General features: G+C 35.7%; 1 protein-coding gene across 2 annotated transcripts in view; it reads right to left on the bottom strand.

Moving 5' to 3' along the window:
- The window catches only part of LOC123535584 (Bardet-Biedl syndrome 2 protein homolog), a 33,408-nt gene that overhangs the window by 11,743 nt on the left and 3,262 nt on the right, over positions 1 to 18,403 (bottom strand). For both annotated transcript variants that reach the window (XM_053528529.1, XM_053528528.1), the window contains exons 2-16: positions 14,142 to 14,265; positions 13,402 to 13,608; positions 11,160 to 11,285; positions 10,786 to 10,848; positions 10,045 to 10,122; positions 9,000 to 9,104; positions 8,233 to 8,319; positions 4,667 to 4,744; positions 3,972 to 4,029; positions 3,511 to 3,608; positions 2,564 to 2,731; positions 1,919 to 1,975; positions 1,552 to 1,585; positions 1,231 to 1,294; positions 621 to 728 (exon numbers count right to left, since the gene is read on the bottom strand). In XM_053528529.1, the coding sequence (XP_053384504.1) occupies positions 621 to 728; positions 1,231 to 1,294; positions 1,552 to 1,585; positions 1,919 to 1,975; positions 2,564 to 2,731; positions 3,511 to 3,608; positions 3,972 to 4,029; positions 4,667 to 4,744; positions 8,233 to 8,319; positions 9,000 to 9,104; positions 10,045 to 10,122; positions 10,786 to 10,848; positions 11,160 to 11,285; positions 13,402 to 13,608; positions 14,142 to 14,258 (1,448 nt within the window). In that variant the 5' untranslated portion in view covers positions 14,259 to 14,265. The remainder of the gene's footprint in view (positions 1 to 620; positions 729 to 1,230; positions 1,295 to 1,551; positions 1,586 to 1,918; positions 1,976 to 2,563; positions 2,732 to 3,510; positions 3,609 to 3,971; positions 4,030 to 4,666; positions 4,745 to 8,232; positions 8,320 to 8,999; positions 9,105 to 10,044; positions 10,123 to 10,785; positions 10,849 to 11,159; positions 11,286 to 13,401; positions 13,609 to 14,141; positions 14,266 to 18,403) is intronic.

Below are 18,403 nucleotides of genomic sequence, written 5' to 3'. Positions count from 1 at the left end.
CATAAATCGGCTTAATCTAAAAGTTGAACAATGTCAAATTTCTCGTCATTTAAAAAGATTAACAAGAGTGCCAGACTGTCACAAAATACACCCGTCTAAATATTCAGTTATGTAATTCAAGGGCCATAATCCAAGTGCCTGGGGCGATTTTGCTGGTTATCGAACTTGGCCGAGATATTATGCTCACAAACATTGTCACGAAGTTTAGTGAAGATCGGATGAAAACTGTTCGACTTAGAGAGCGGACATGCTTTTGGATGCAGACCGCCCACCCGCCACCACGGGTGTTCACATAATACAAACAGATTTTATAAGTTTTCAATCAAAATGTCAGCTTTCAGTTGTAATTCAAAAGAAATCAAATATCAACAGCATTTTTCCAGAAGGATCTCTGCAAAAAAAGTTCACTTGCTCCAAGGTTATAAAAATATATTTGGGGATTAGTCTCAGAATGTAGCTTTCCCATTTAACAGCCAATTTCAAAGATGAGCTCAGAATGATCCAATCCCATGCCTGAGTCTTAGACTGGTCTGCTAATTAATTTTATAACATGTTATGATTGACCCAGACTTTTTTCTCGCTCACTTGGCTTTTAAAAGCTCTTCAGACTTCAAACTTACCAATTCCTATATCCAATAAAAGCTTTTATATGTAGATCAACTGGAATATCTTTAGGTGGCACTATAGGTACCCGTACACAGTTGCTCAATGCACTAGCATTTGGATGTCTGAAAATATCATATAAGAAACAATTAATTTTCATGTTTTTTCAGTAAATTATTAAAATATCAGAGGATTAAATATATTTTTAAATGGTAAGAAATTTAAAATAGGTATAAATTAGTGAAAACATAAAAGTAAAAAGAAAACGTGTTTGTTTAACGTGAAACATCAACTTCACTTTCACTTGTGAACACCTTATCTTACATTTTTACCCATAGATATGTTATTAGTGAAAATATTGCATCTGGTGTTCACCTCTGAAAGATAGTTCAATTATACACTTGAACTTTCCTCTGTATCTTTAAGCATGAAAAAAAAAAATAGCAACTGTTTAAATGTGATTTTGTTCTCAAGACCATCAAAGAACCTTATTAGATCAGTTATCACATTACTAAGCGTGAGAGTTTAAATTCCACCTATAGTAAGCCTTTCTTAACACATGTACTGGTCCAACAAATCAAAAAATAAAATATATTTAAAGCAATCTGAAGGAAAACATCTACTCACACAACATGACTTTCTCCTTCAAATATTCCTTCAGCAAATATAAGGACTGCTCTAACAACTGTATCTGTAAAGTATTAAAGTAAGTTATAAGCTTATATATCAGCAGTGACTACTTAAATTTCAAGACCTGACAAAAACTGAATACATGTACCAGGCAAAAATGAAATTACTTGATAAACAGCTACATGTTACTGTAAAAAATATCAGCGGTCCAAAAAATTCTTGGCAAACACTGTCCTACCTAGAAATGCTAATACTTGATAGTTGTGAATGATAACTTGATGTATCCACAGCATATTTCAAACATAACCGTGAACTTACCATTTGTTGTTGCTACTATCAACTCTACATGAGCCTGAAATTAGAAATGTATTATCTGGTACAATGAAATCCCACTAAAGTAAATCACTTGAAAAACAAAAATTTATAAACTGATAGGAAGAAGTGTCTTCTATTTAAAATATCCACCACAGAAACTACTTAAATCCCAGGCTTTTGGCTACTAGAGGTAACCCTGAACACAGTTTATAATTCTCATATAACAGAACAGTGTAATTGTTAATATATAAATCTTCTTGCATACTGTAAACAAGATATTAGCTACAAATTTAATTAACTGATTATAAAGAAAAACACAAACAACACATAACAGAAAATATTGGCAATGTAATGAAACTGTAAATCTTACAGGATTTTTTTCATCTCCTGGGTTCACTGATAGGGTAGTCTGTAACTGGGTAGAAGCCTGGAAAGGAATTATTACAGCTAATCATTATCAAACAGAAGTTATGTTTTAAGTTACAATGACACAATATATTCAAAACAATTTTAGACTTCAGCAGCTTTTAATGCTGGTGAAAGACCCAACTAACAGATTAATGTATTCACTGGATCCCTTCTTGATGACTGGTATAAGCATCCAGCATATAATATACTTTGAAACTTTTGGATGAATCTCTTAATTCAATACTTAAAACTGACAGCAGAGCACTTCGATGTAAATACCAATGTGAGCTAGTAGCCAAATGAAACAATGATTTTGATATTGGTTTACCATGTCAGTTAACTTGCTCTAAAGTGTGCATAAATCTCAGATATACTACAGCACTACTTTCCTTTGAAGTTTAACTCCCTATTAGGCACCGCCTACTAAGCTATCTATGTCCCGCTGGATTTTATTTGGTATTGTTGTGTGTTAACAATGTACTTGGACAATAGCATCATCAGCATATTTAAGCCTCTTCTTCCATGGGCTACTCTCTGTTCTTTAAAAAGTGTATTAATCTAAGAATTTATGTGGACATACAAAGTAGCTGTGGTATGTTGTACTTACAGGTATGACTCCCATCTCTGACTGCTCGTATTCAACACCTGCTGGGAAAGGTCTGTCAGCAGATACAGGACCTCCCCCAGCCTGCTGTGCACGTGCACTGAGAACACCTGATGCTGCCACACCCGCCTTCTGATTCTCTTCATAGTTTCTCAACTCAAGCATAAGGTTCTGTCAATATAAATTGTATAAAATTGTACATATACAAAGCTGCTTATACATGAAAGTAACAGAAATAAAAACAGATTGCCTCAAACAGAATCTGACAAAGCAATGTTCTGACAAAGATTATTTATCCAGTGGAAGCCCATTTATGTTTGGCTGATGCATCCAAAAATATGTACATGTATTTAGTTGTTGATTTTTTCTTAGATAATGTATTCTCTCTATCAGTATAAAAGTTGTATGAAACTTATCCCCTTTACTCATCAATGACTAAAGAGGACACCACTCCTGGCATATTTCTTTCACACAATGTGACCAGCTTAAAACCATTAACATTTTGTATAGCTAGCTAGACAGAATTCTTGAATTTAAATAGAAACATTTATTTAACACTGCTATAAAATGTTGTACTTTTATCAAAACAGCTGGTTTGTTGGAACATAACTTTGTGCATTCAAAATGTTAAGAAGTGTTACAGAAAATATGACTTTAATTTATACATCTGATTAAAATTTCATAATAATAATTTCAAAGTATCATGACAACAGAAACAACACACAAACAGAAAATGTGAACTGATTTTTATTTTTTGGAGGGATGGGGGTAGGGGGTGGGGGTGGGGAAGGGGCAAGTTGTTTACACAAGGTTACCCCCTTTATTTGCTCTGTCAAATATCTAGTAATGGTTGAAGTACATTTCCTCTTAGTCTTACAGTTGTAAGTAATCTGATTCTCAGACACTGTGAGGAAAGTACACAAGTTTGGACAATACTTCACATGTATTACCTGTTTTCTCTGGCTGAGATCTCGGATTGTCTCCTGTTCCATGTTTGTGTCCATCAAGTTTCCTCTCAATTCCTCTGAGGCTGCATTGTAACCTCGCACTGAAATACACATACTCCTGTCAAATAAGTGTGTAACTCTCTTATGCACCAGGGAAATAAAACATGACAAAAATATGAACACCTCAATTCAGTATTCTTTTTAAGTTTTTAAAAGAGAAAACTTGCTAGAAATATAGAACACTGAGTCCAATGAAAACAAAGCTAAAAACAACATTCAATGCAAATGTACAACCACTCAAGTGATTTTTATGATTTTATTAAGTATCAGTGATGATGTTTAAAGAAAATGTTGATTTTCCACTTCAGACAACTTCCTCTAATACTAAAATCAGAAATACATGTACTGGAACATGTAACTAATTGTCAGTCTGACTAAATGAATGAATAACTCGATACTGATACCTTCTCCTTCTGTTGATACACAGATCAGTTGTTGTCCTCCATCCTGTCTGTAATCTCCCTGGTGTAAAAAGAGAAGAGGTTTAAATTGTAAAATATCTAAAATATCTTTCAGCTGAACCATAGATCAGTTAGAGAAGCAAGTAAAATCTACTGGTAGAAACTGATGAAAAGATGACTACAAGTAATAATCATGGAATGCTGTTCTTCCATTAGTGATGATGTTGAGATGATCCTGCACTTTCCATGCTTCATTTTAAAGAAATCATCACTTATTCCACAGATACTATACTGTTGGCAGACACCAATTTAACTGCTTATACTGTATACCCTCAGCTTCTTTCACTTCTTATAAATCAAATATTAGCAATATTAGATTTATCTTACTGTGAAATTATTAATATTCATAAGGGAGTTATGTCTGTGGATTTCATGGCCCAGTCAATCCACGAAATTAAATCCCAACAAAGAAGTAAAATTTTCACTCTTTTTATGTTAAAATACTGAATTCCACCAAATCATATTTTCAAGAAATGGCCAGTTTGGTCAAAAACCACAAAATTTCATGCACATGAAATTAAATAACTTCACAGTGTTAATCAAAACTTATTTCATATCAATGACATCTATATTTGAAACTGGTAAGAACAGAAAAAGACATAAGTCTTCCCCTAACATTTAACAGAAGGGAGACAAACCTGTACAACTCCAGCTACTGCATTTGGAAAGTTGTCCTTGAAAATTACCTCCCCTGATCTATCACTTCTAGCATCAATCTATTGATTAAAACAAAGGTGTATGAATCAAACAAACCTTCAGTTAAAGCAAAATTGATAGATGGAAAACAATCGATAAAGTTATGAAATTTTCCTTCAGTATTGGGCAACTAATATTCTACTTATATATAAGGAATGTAGGGATAATGCATGTTTTTTCATGTTATCTTCATCTTTAGAATCCCAAGGGATTGGTTGGTGCCAACGTATCCTAAGGGACTCAGAAAATGTTATAACATGAAATAAACATGCACTTATGCTATTCTAGCATAAAAAACATAAACACTATTAAATGAATATATTGTCCCTCAACATCATTCCATGAAATGTGCAGGAATGTCTACATTGTTTTATCATGTTACATCATTTCCCTTTAAATTATCCATTTTGGGAACGTAATAAATTTACACTTTGCCATGGAACACTGTTTTAACAGCAAGTGAGCGCAAGAATCTCTCTGTTAAAACAAGCTTACCCTCAATCCAGTTAAAACATCCCCAAAAAGTAACAAGACGGAATGCAGAAGTAAACTCCAAAACTGTAGATATGTAACTGCATTTAACTAATAAATACATGACTTTTCCATCACAAGGTTTTCATTAGGTGTAAACAGGAAATGATGTTTACTTCATACAACAGCAAAATGCAACAAATTATTTGAAGTACTTAATCAATACATATAGGATCTATATAACTGATACAAAATCACAAGAAAAGAAGTAAATGCTATACACTTATTGCATATGTTACCAAATATAAAAACAAATTTGCACTGAATTTATATATGAGCAGCAAGAGACCAATATAACAGGATACGGGACCTGGCCCCGTGTTCACAAAACATTTTCAGTCTCAGCTGAGTTTAATAATGAAACTTAATTTCTCTTTTATATCCAATTAGCATGTTTAAGACTAAATTATAAGTTTGTAACTATTTTAAAGTGATTATTCGGTATTGATGGTCAGTCTCATTTGAAATTTAACCTTGAAGTTTTAGTAAAACTGAAATTAAAATTTCAAACTCAGACTCAGCTGAGATCGAAAAATGTTTTGTGAACACGGGGCCTGGTGTGGAATAAATCAATATCATTGTATGGCACACTTCTAGGTGTGCAAAGCAACATAATTTATACTTCCAGTGAAAGGATGACAAGTATCTACAAACAAATACATATTTACTTTACAAAACAAGATAAATTAAGACAGTTTTGCATGTCTGAAAAACCAAAGAGGTGGGGTACTGTCATTTATTCGTAAAATACAGAATAAAGCCTGGATCTGGCATACAGGTGGACGGATAGCTCAGTGGTTTGCACACTGGCCTTCCAATCCTGAGGTCGGGGGTTCGATCCCCGGCTACTACTCGGGAATTTTCAGAAACACTTTTCAATGTTTCCCACCCAACTAGAGGTGTACTGGTCAGGAACCCAGGCAATCCTTGCGTGTATCAGTGCTATACACTGGGCACGTTAAAGAACCAGGCTGTCTATTCGCAACGAGCTAGGCTAAGTTAGCCGGACAAGCCTGTATCTGATTTCTGATCTCTCTGTGGGGGCTCTGTCATACTCTGTCCCTCTGTTCAGATCGCTCTGTGTCTGTACTAGTCGAGGATGAATTATGAACCCTGTGTGGCTGCATTTGAACTATGTAAAGCGCCTTTGAACGTGAAATTGATCATGAAAAGGGCGCTATATAAATCTGGTATAATAATAATAATAATAATAATAATAATACAGTAAGTCTAGTAAACAAGAGGGACATGATGACCCTGGATCGCTCACCTGAGTAATGTGAGCTACATTGACAAAGTGTATGACATCAGGTAAGAAAGTCAAATGTAAGTAAGCACTGAAATCTTTTCCCAGTTGTGTGAACAAACTGATACTAAAATATTAAACAAGAGGGCCATATTGGACCTATAATGCTCATCTGAATAATGGTGACCTTGACCATAACCTTTACCCTCAGGGTCATCTACTGGTCTGGACAAACATCCCTACTAAGTTTTCCTTTTGGCTGAATTCAATTCTTTGCAGAACTTTGAAAGGGGACCACCAAACGATAATTCCTGTGAAGTTTGGTGTAAATTTGCGCCGTGGTTTTGAAGAAGATTCAGTAGATGACCACTAGGCAATGCTACATACCAAATATTAAAAGCCTCGGCCTTGCAGTTTCAGGCAAGAAGATTTTTAAAGTCTATCTAAAACTTGGGACACCTGGGGCGGAGCCTCTTTCACCCCAGGATAATAATTTGAATAATCTTGATAGAGGACCACTAGGCTATGCAACATACCAAATATCAAAGGCCTAGGCCTTGTAGTTTCAGACAAGAAGATTTTTAAAGTTTTTTCCTATATATTATGTCTATGTAAAACTTGGGACCCCTAGGACGGGGCCCCTTTTCACCCAAGGGTAATAATTTGAATAATCTTGGTAGAGGACCACAGGGCAATGCTACATACCAAATATCGAAGGCCTAGGTCTTATTGTTTCAGCAAAGAAGATTTTTAAAGTTTTTTTCCTATATAAGTCTATGTAAAACTTAGGACCCTCGGGGCAGGGCCTCTTTTCCCCCCAGGGGCATAATTTGAAATTTTTTTATAGAGGACCATTAGATGATGTCACAAGCCAAATATCAAAGGCCTAGGTCTTGGACAAGAAGATTTTCAAAATTTTCCCTATATGTCTATGTAAACCATGTGACCCCCAGGGCGGGGCCATATTTGACCCTAGGAGAATAATTTGAACAGTCTTGGTAGAGGACCATTAGCTGATGCTACATACCAAATATTAAAGCCCTAGGAACAGTGGTTTCGGATAAGAAGATTTTTCAAGTTTTTCCTTTCGGTTGCCATAGCAACCAGAGTTCTGTGTGGAATTCAATTCTTTGAACAATTTTGAAATGCAGCCACCCAAGGATCATTTCTGTGAAGTTTGTTGTAAATCTGCACAGTGTTTTCAAGAAGATTTTTTAGAAAATGTTGACGTACGGACGACGCACGAGCGGTCACAAAAGCTCACCATGAGCCTTTGGCTCAGGTGAGCTAAAAAATCAAGCACAAAACCCTTTCTTTTTTTTTTGCTAAATTTGCTAGGTACATAGTTGTGAAAATTCAGAAGCAAGTACAGCAAGTTTCAACTGAATATCTCACATAATGAAGAAACTGCTGGACTTACACAAAACTTTAACCAACACAGATGCTGACGCAAGTGCAATAGCTGTACTTATTCTTCGAATAGACACGCTGAAAATGTTATGAAACAAGTCTGTTGTGCCTTAAAGTGTGAAGTCCTCTGGCCAATACTAGTCTAGTATGCCAGCACTGTCTTCAAGCACACTAACCCCTATAACAACCTCTAAATAATTTGTAAAGCAATCGCCATTTCACGTCAGTTTCTGTCATTTCAAATACCAGACATTCTAAGCCTAGATATGTCTTTTAATTCTTACTGTATATTTATTATATTAAAAGTTTGACAAGTTATACCTTTCCATTACTCCATCCTGTAATGAGTTCAGGAACTCCATCAGAGTCCAGGTCAAAACTGGTTATTGTAATAGCTTGGTTCTTGGACTGGAAGCAAAATATCAAGTTCTTAATAACTTGATCAGAGAGAAAGTTACCAATATGTTGACAGTGCATGAAGTAAACTGGAAAAAGAATCCTTTACTAGAAATATAATTACTAACAAGCTAGCTGTTATAAAGGAAGAGAACAAATCCATAGCTTTTGTAATCTCTACAATGAATGGATGGTGCATGTATGTTATTTCTGTAAGAAAACTCTTCCATGCTTTTACCACTGCTGCACTTATCATTAAGACAGACACTCTAACCAGGTAGCTATCAATACAGAATGAACTACTCAAATCAGACTTTGCAAAGGGACAAACCTTTACCAGACCAAAATTATTTCCTTCTTTGTCTAATGCAATATTTCCATCACTTTTTTTTACCAGACTGAATTATAAATTTTACCAGACAAGTCTAATGATCAGAAACATTATTCATTTCAGGGAACTCTGCAAGGTACCTTTCTAGGAATTGGTATTGGGCTGACACCCTGGTGGAACCATCGCCCATCTGTAAGCCTGCAGATGATCCCTCCATGAACTGTACATCCCTTGTATAATTTTAACCCAAAGTGAAGAAGGTCAACAGCATTAATCTAAAGTCAGCTACCTAAACCCCCTGGCCACAGAGGTCCTCAGCACTGAGTTATACAGGTGTAAGGTATAAGAAGATTTCACATACCTTTATTCTCCAGTACCGAGAACTCCTCTCATACACACCAACTGTTCCATTGGCCAGTGCATAACCAAACTTTGAGGACTCCATGGGACATAAACATGTAATAGCCTGAAATCACAATGCAAGTTTGTTAGACTTAAACTGGCAAAACACATGTCTCCCTTCCATCCATTCCACTGCAATAAGACTGTCACAATCTGCTTGATACATATTACAATAACAGATCTTTTCTCACTATTTGGCAATGTCACTAATACCAGCGGAAGGCCTTTTTTGTTATTCTGGGATGCTACAAACCAAGTTTGATGCAGATCCATCTGGTGATTTTTGAGAAAAGGCAAGTTAAAGTTTTTTCTACATCTCATTCTGGTGGCCCCTGAAAGGGATCAAACACCCATTTTAATACATTGGAAAAAACCTTACAATGATGATACAAACCAAGTGTGATGAAAATCCATCAAGTGATTTTTGAGTCGTTACAGGATTATATATTTTTAACTCTGTCATCCACTTGAATGGTTCCAGCATAACCGTTTGAATTAGCTGACCAAGTTTGGTGAAGGTCCATCAAGTGGTTCATTTGAAGATGTTATCAATGTTGTTTTTTCTATTGTTAGCTCTGGTGGCATCTATTTGGAGTCAAGCAGAAACATTTAAACAAGGGTGAAGATCCGTCAAGTAGCTCATAACAAGAGGTTGTTTAACAGTTTTCTATTTTTAGCTCTGGCGGGCCTACAAGAGGCCAAGCTGACCATTTGAGCATAATTTACAAGAGATCCAAGCAAGGCTGCTTCTGATCAAGTTTGGTAAAGATAATTCATGTGGTTAGTAAGAAGTCACTTCAGCAAAAAGAGCACCATCCCAACAGCTAACCCTGAACATTTGGTTCTGGTGAATTCAACATTGCAGAGATAAAGGAAAATCACAATACATCAAATCTGTATCAAAATACAAGCCTTAAACATACCAGCTTTCCAGTAAACAGTATAATGTGTCACATCAGTTTGATAATGATAAAATATAGAAGTAGTAAATTACAATGACTAACCTCTGTCTCTGTCATTTCTGCAATAATCTCATCTTCCCTGAACACACGTATATCATAATCTTCTGAGCCAACTATCAGCTGAAATATTGTAAAAGTACTCAGGAGTGGGGAATCATTCCCTTGACCTTTATGTCAGTGTTTAACACAAATGTAACCAGTTTAGTTTTTATATGTATGTCTGTAGTCATGATCAGTTACAATGAAGTTCACAACAGGTACAGAGACATAAAATAGTGTTTGATACAGGCTTAGCACAGTTTTTAATTGCTACTTCAATTATGTAATGGCCATCAGTCAACATATCGTTTCAAGATGGGTCGGAGGCTGTCTAAAGGGCCCTTATACCGTAGTAGACTTTTTAAAACTAGTTTAAATTGTGCCTTTTGCAAAATGACGTGTCAGGAATATAATACTACATATGATTTTTTTAAATGATAACTTTCTCAATATTCATCCAAGGTGGAAGAAGAAACACGTCAGAATGTCATCTGTCAAACAGTTGTAAACAAAATTTGTTTTACAAGCCGATCAGCTATTTTCTGAGCAACAGATGCGGACTAATATAGAAGACTCAAGATTTCATTTAGTGAAAGTGTAACTGCTATGTATGACACAACTGGCTAAAGTTTGACTATGTACTTAATTTTCAATAGCTCTTACATAACTTAAAGTAAAACATTTCGAATTAACCAAAACAGTAAAAAAAAAATTCTCATGGTTTGCAATTTGATTAAAACTTACCTCATTTTGTGAATTATTTGTGAAGTCAAGAAGCGTCAAGGAACACACATTGTCACCAGTCACCTGTAGTTCAATTAAATATATTATATCATAAGACTAACTTCTCACCTAGTATCAGTAAATATATAAATGGTATTGCAATGCAAAAATCAAATGGATTAGAATATGCCAGCGGTAGTGATTATGCATATATTATTTCATACTAAGAATTTCTAAGCAAAAGAAGCAATGCAAAATCAACTGTTTACATAACCTTTGGCTGGGATGCTCTTAAATAGCAAACTGGTCAGCTAAATATTACTTTAAAACTACTGCATCAAATTACCCCAATTACCCCAAAACAATATACAATATACATACAACAATTAACTTACCGTCCAGAAGTTTTCATTGCCTTCCATGTCGTATCCCTGTATAGAGCAGTTACCTCCAACAATGGCCATGGTGGATGGTATGTCTCCAAGTTTACCTATTACAACTGCATTGGATCCATCAGGGGTCTGAAATATTGCCAAGGAAAATATATCCCCAAGATAAATTAAAATCTACTTTTCATTAAAAAAAGAGCTGTCAAAAATTTTGGCTCTAATGAGTAAAATTCTATATACCAGATTGTTTTTATAAGTTGTCTATTTTGAATTTGAAATTACATGGACAGCATGCACTTAAAACATGAAATAATTTGTCCAGTTACAGTAGTATTTTTCCTTTGTGTTATCGTACATTTTGATTAAAATTTCAAATGGGTTTATCACATGCAAATAATCACTCATCAAGTCATCCCAATGATATTTATTCAGTTAAACCTGTGCTAAAGACAACCTTTGAACCATGACCACCCGTGAACCATGACCACTCGTGAACCATGATCACCTGTGAACCGAGACCACCTGTTAACCATGATCACCCGTGAACCATGACCACTTGTGAACCATGAGCAGCAGTGAACAACAGACCATCTGTGAACCATGACCACCTGTGAATCATGACCATTCTTGAACCATAACCATAGGGCTGTGGATCGTCAGACAAGTGGCGATCCGATCCGATCCGATCCGCGAGTCGGGGCTGACGATTCACAGATTCGAACCACAGATCAAAAGCAACAACTTGTAAGGATACAAAAATGCAAGCCTGTTATTTTTGTACTGTTTTCTGTATGGAATCTAAGCTTTGCAGTTCTCATAGTGCTCAGTTTAATAGTTTTGACCTATGTTTAATGTTTTGCTCATTAATTGAAGTCATGTTTCGCGGGTGGACTTCTGTAATGTCCGTACATTCTTGCAGATGAACGGTATGACGTCACTCATTAATAATCACAATATTTTAAGTAACAGTTCCGCATTGTTTTGATAAGAAAATTTTGTTTCTTGGACAGAAATTTTGTATCTTACTTTTTATTGAATTTAGTTACTTAAATGAAAAATGTCTATTCGGTGGCAGGGGAGTACAGATTTGCGAATTCCACATTGACGTGTGGGTACCAGTGTTGAAATATCCATAGAAATCTCGTTTTTGCTTATTTTTCTTTGAAACTACTATGGACTATTGCAGATACTATATACTACATAAAGATGACTCTCCGGTCCTATGCAGCTGTCGCTTTCCATGCCAGATGTAGTGAAAATTGGCCAAATCACCCAAATTTTATAGACCAAAATTAGCCTAACCGGGCCTCACTTTGAACTCTGCCATTCATCCATTTTGTATTTTCAAATCCAATTTCGTGGCATATATGTATAGTGCGAACATTGATGCATATCCAGGTGGTGTGGAATGTGTCTCCCAACCACCACTTTATTTCTCTAATTTTCACTTGAAAAAAAGTGGATGGATAACAGCTGAGCGTCTGGGTGACTTTTTGTTCTGATGTTTATGTTTTAGCCTGAACCGGAAGTACGAAGCTAGGAATTTTAAAACACACGCCATGTAGAATCATTAACCGTTCCTCATTCCCCAGATATATTAAACAATTAATAATGATAAATAACCAGTAAGATAGATATGCCTTTATATCTACCCTGTCCTGTTTATACAGAAAATCGACCGGGGCCAAATCAAATTCACTGTTTTGAAAGATAATTTTATTTCGAAAATAAGACCAATGCTAACTCTACCTAAGACATCTGTTTACATCCGGTTTAGAATCTGACAACGCGCAATCGTCTTAGATGTGCAAGAAAATTTGTTGAAGACGTTTAATTTGGCTTTAATTTAGTTTTCTTGATAGAATTTTACAAATTGCATGTATCAATGAAAAAGATCGCGATCCAACGATCTTGACAATGACGAATATCCGTACTCGAACTTTTGGTCAAACTCGTGGATATCCAAGTACTCGGATACTCGTTACAGCCCTACATAACCACCTGTGAACCATGATCACCCATGAACTGTGGCCACCTGTTAACCATGATCACCCGTGAACCATGACCATCTGTGAACCATGACTACCTGTGAACAGCAACCACCTACCTCTTCTGACTACACTGTTTATTTGCAATTAAAACATTTCTTGTACATAACCAGCAGATAAAGATCATATATTTTCCTTGCTAAGTACGGTCTTGACTTTATAGTTGTATTTTCTGAGAATTAGTTTCCCTTTCAACTTACATCTTTATAGAAGAGATCAGTATTTTTCTCTACATCATACACCATAAGGTTTGTCTGTGTTCCTACTGCAAGGACATCATTTTGTATATTTGGGTTGAGTTTTCCTGCACTGACTGAGGATATCTGTTGATTTATACTGAGTAAAGCTAGGTCTCCTTCAGCATTACGACCAGGCTGGTTCCTGTTGTGTGGACTGTGTACAATCACCTGAAATAAGGAAAGTTGGGACATGTTGAAAATACTTATATAAGCAGAAAGGAGTCTGCTGAAAAATGCAAAAAGAGTTAATTAAATTATTAACTACACATAATATTATATCTATAAAAAGGTTTTGATTTTTCAACATCACCCTGAAAGCACAGAGCTATTTGAATAGTCTTAAAATTTTGACAAATTACATGTAGATGTTTATCAATATAAAAAGTCGTACAGACCACATTTACAGACTAAATGAAATGAAAATCTACCAAGCTACAGACCAAGTTAGTTAAAGAAAACCTATCAAGTAGTTCAAGAAGAGGAGTTGCTTAATGTTGTTGTTTTTTCTAATTTCAGCTCTAGCAGCCCCTTTAAGGGGCAAAATGACCTACATGTATAAACTTAAAAAGTGTTAAGTGACTGAATTTTTCACCGTGCATTTTTATTTGTCTGAACTGAAATTTTACGTACTTGGCAATTAATATTGAGCCCTGAAAAATAAACATTGTCCAGCATGTTTTTGACGGATTTTTGAAGTTTACCTTTCCAGCTGTTGTAGCACATGTTAGGGAACAATGTATACCATCATACTTCCCTATGGTGACCATGTGCGGGTTGACTTTGTGCTTGAAGTTAAGGGTGAAAATTGGAACCAACATCTTGAGTCTGAAAAATAAGAAAAGTTACTCCAGTATAACCAAGTATCTCTGACAGTAATTGTACATGTATGAAGTGGTATGAAATAAAAAAGTTAAAAACTAGAAGATGCTTTTGTAGAAAAGTGCATGTCCCCCACCCCCAATGCAAAGTTGTATAGGCAAGAAGTCAATAGGGGACAGGAGCGAAAGTCAAAGAGACACTGATGGTTGGCTGCAATAGGGATCACCTACTTGGCATGTCCAATCATCCCACAAAGTTTCAACATTCTGGACCTAGTGGTTCTCCAGTTATGAATTGGAAACTGTTTTCCATGTTCAGAACCCTGTGACCTTGACCTTTGATCGAGTGACCCCAAAATCAGTAGGGGTCATCTACTCTGCATGTCCAATCATCCTATTAAGTTTTAACATTCTGGGTCAAGTGGTTCTCAAGTTATCGATTGGAAAGAGTTTTCTATGTTCATGCCCCTGTGACCTTAACCTTAGCTCAAGTGATCCTAAAAACCTTATGGTTCATATTCTCTTTTAGTCCTATCATTATATGAAGTTTGAAGGTTCTAGGTCAAAAGGTTCTCAAGTTATTGATCGGAAACCGTTTTCCATGTTCTGGTCCCTGTGACCTTGACTTTTGATCAAGTGACCCAAAAAGCAATACAGTGCTTTTGGGTATAGCGGATAGCTAACCAACTTTTTCTGCATTCCAATTTAAAGAAATGAAATTTAGTAGTTTTTTTTCTGTATATCAGACAGAAAACAACTATTCTTTTCAAAACATTCAGCTTTTAATAGAAATTCATGTGTTTTTTCTCTCCATGCCATTGTTTACATATGCGCTGATTTAGGGTGTACAGGATAGCTTTGGTCATTTTTTCCATTATTAGTTTAAAATCCACATCTAAACAAACTTCCCAACAGGTTTTTGCTATAAATAAGAATAATAATGTATTCTCTTTTCAGAAACATTCAGCTTTTTAAATTTCTATCAAATAGTTTTCATTAACTGATGTTTTTTTTTACATAAACACTGATTTAGTCAGTAAAGGACAGCTTCGATTTTCATTTGATGACATATGAAAAATAACACAACAAGCAAACATTTAAAATGTATGTTAGAATGTCTGTCTGCATGCCAGTAAAAGAATGATATGAAAATTTATACAATAATTCAGGTCTAAATACAAAATTTATCAACCTATCCTCTATACCCTAAAATCCGCTATACCCAAAAGCACTGTAGGGGTCATCTACTCTACATGTTTAAACAACCTATGAAGTTTCAAAATTCTGGGTCAAGTGTGTGTGTGTGTGTGTTCGGGTTTAACGTCTTTTTCAAGAATCTTTCAGTCATATAAACGACGGTGTCTACTTGTAGCAGTGAGGACAAACTGCACAATGCCCAACTTTGTTTGCAGGGTTATAACTTAAATACGCAAACTGATAAAAAAGGCAGCAAAAATTCAGTGATGGCACAAAGAAATAAATTTAAGTCCTTCAACGACTCCTTGACAAAACAAGAGGACCATGATGGTCCTGAACTTTACCTAGATATCATCAAGGTGAACATTCTCACTAATTTTCATGAAGATCTCATGAAAAATATGGCCTCTAGAGAGGTCACAAGGTTTTTCTATTTTTATACCTACTGACCTAGTTTTTGACCGCATGTGACCCAGTTTTGAAACTGATATCATTAAGGTGAACATTCAGATCAATTTTCATGAAGATCCATTGAAAAATATGGCCTCTAGAGAGGTCAAAAGATTTAAATAATTTTAGATCTACTGACCTAGTTTTTGACCTCAGTTGACCCAGTTTCAAACTTGACCTAGATAACATCAAGATGAACATTCAGACCAACTTTCATACAGATCCCATGAAAAGTATGGCCTCTAGAGAAGTCACAAGGTTCTTTTATTATTTGACCTTCTGACCGAGTTTTTTATGGCACGTGACCCAGTTTCAAACTTGACCTAGATATCATCAAGGTGAACATTCTGACCAATTTTTATGGAGATCCATTCACAAGTATGGCCTCTAGAGAGGTCACAAGGTTTTTCTATTTTTAGACCTACTGACCTAGTTTTTGATGGCACATGACCCTGTTTCGAACTTGACCTAGATATCATCAAGATGAACATTCAGATTAACTTTCATACAGATCCCATGAAAAATATGGCCTCAGAGAGGTCACAAGGTTTTTCTATTATTTGACCTACTGACCTAGTTTTTGATGGCACGTGACCCACTTTCGAACTTCACCTAGATATCATCAAGGTGAACGTTCTGACAAATTTTCATGAAGATGTCATGAAATATATGGCCTCTAGAGAGGTCACAAGGTTTTTTCTATTTTTAGACCTACTGACCTAGTTTTTGACAGCACGTGACCCAGTTTCGAACTTGACCTAGATATTATCAAGATGAACATTCAGACCAACTTTCATACAGATCCCATGAAAAATATGGCCTTCAGAGAGGTCACAAGGTTTTTCTATTATTTGACCTACTGACCTAGTTTTTTAAGGCACGTGACCGAGTTTCGAACTAGACCTAGATATCATCAAGGTGAACGTTCTGACCAATTTTCATGAAGATCTTGTGAAATATATGGCCTCTACAGAGGTCACAAGGTTTTTCTATTTTTAGACCTACTGACCTAGTTTTTGATGGCACGTGACCCACTTTCAAACTTGAACTAGATATCATCAAGGTGAACATTCTGACCAATTTTCATGAAGATCTTGTGAAATATATGGGCTAGAGAGGTTACAAGGTTTTTCTATTTTTAGACCTACTGACCTAGTTTTTGACCGCACGTGACCCAGTTTCGAACTTGACCTAGATATCATCAAAATGAACATTCTGACCAACTTTCATAAAGATCCCATGAAAAATGTGACCTCTAGAGTGGTCACAAGCAAAAGTTTACGGACGCACGCACGGACGGACGACGGACACCGCACGATCACAAAAGCTCACCTTGTCACTTTGTGACAGGTGAGCTAAAAACAAGATTTAGTATGTAGGCTTCGCCCATATACTAATGTTCAGATTGTTTTATATTTATGACGGGCAATCTTACTGTCAAAACTTTGAAGGACCAAAATAATGGAGAATAAATCACAGTACAAAGCAGGCCTCGACACTTACAGTGTCCCGGGATGCCGAGGACCCCAAATACTAGCGAGGGACACTTATTATTCATAGTTAGGTGTTTCTTCAGGATACCTATTTTCACTAACGACAGAAAAATATCCACATTAAATATCAAGTTACATTGAAAAATCTCTTAATTTTAACAGAATATTTAACCAAAAAATTATGAAACCAATGTTGCACCAAATTCTACAGGCTGGGGGCCCTCTGGGACACCACTGATAGAAGTTAGTGTCAAGGCCTGTACAAAGTCATGTAAAGTTATTGGTTTTATTTCTTGCGCATACTGGCATATAAACGCGGTAAACATTAATCGTGTACAGTACATACATAGGTTTAAGTCACCAGAAAATTCTTAATTTTAGAAATTATTTCAAATTTTGATAATTTTTACATAAATCAATGAGGAATTTAATCCCCTTTTGACACATGTAAGTTTTATTTGAATTTATCTCATATTCGCAATAAAATCTGCATTTAAACCCAAATTGGCAGCAATGACAATTTCATCAGAAATTTCCTCCACTATTTTGGTCTTTCGAGTGTTTGACGCGACTGGATATATTGCCTGTAAGAAAAATAACTCGATATTTCCTAGGATCGTGTCAAATTTGTTGGACTAGTCCTGAAACTTTGTTCAGGTAGTCCTAGTTCAGTAACATTAAACTTGCACAGGGCACCTTTTAGTATTTGGACGTTCAACAAGTCCCTGTGTCAAGTTTAATCGAATGACAGCCGTTTGCATAGCACTGATTTCGACCTTATTTTATTTAAGTGTAATGTAGGAAAACTCTCAAACACGTGATATATTGGTTTACCATAACTAAAACTGCACCTCCAATCACTTCCCTGACACATTACACAGATTCTTCTAGCGTAATTTAATGAAATATCATGAACAATACAACACTGAATAAATATATAGGATCAATTATACAATACATGCTTAGATGAAAAATACGTTTAGCCTACGGCACTAGTGAAAAATC

The sequence above is a fragment of the Mercenaria mercenaria genome, chromosome 17, assembly GCF_021730395.1.
Source record: "Mercenaria mercenaria strain notata chromosome 17, MADL_Memer_1, whole genome shotgun sequence".
Classification (NCBI taxonomy): domain Eukaryota; kingdom Metazoa; phylum Mollusca; class Bivalvia; order Venerida; family Veneridae; genus Mercenaria; species Mercenaria mercenaria.
This window is presented reverse-complemented; position numbering and strand designations above follow the sequence as displayed.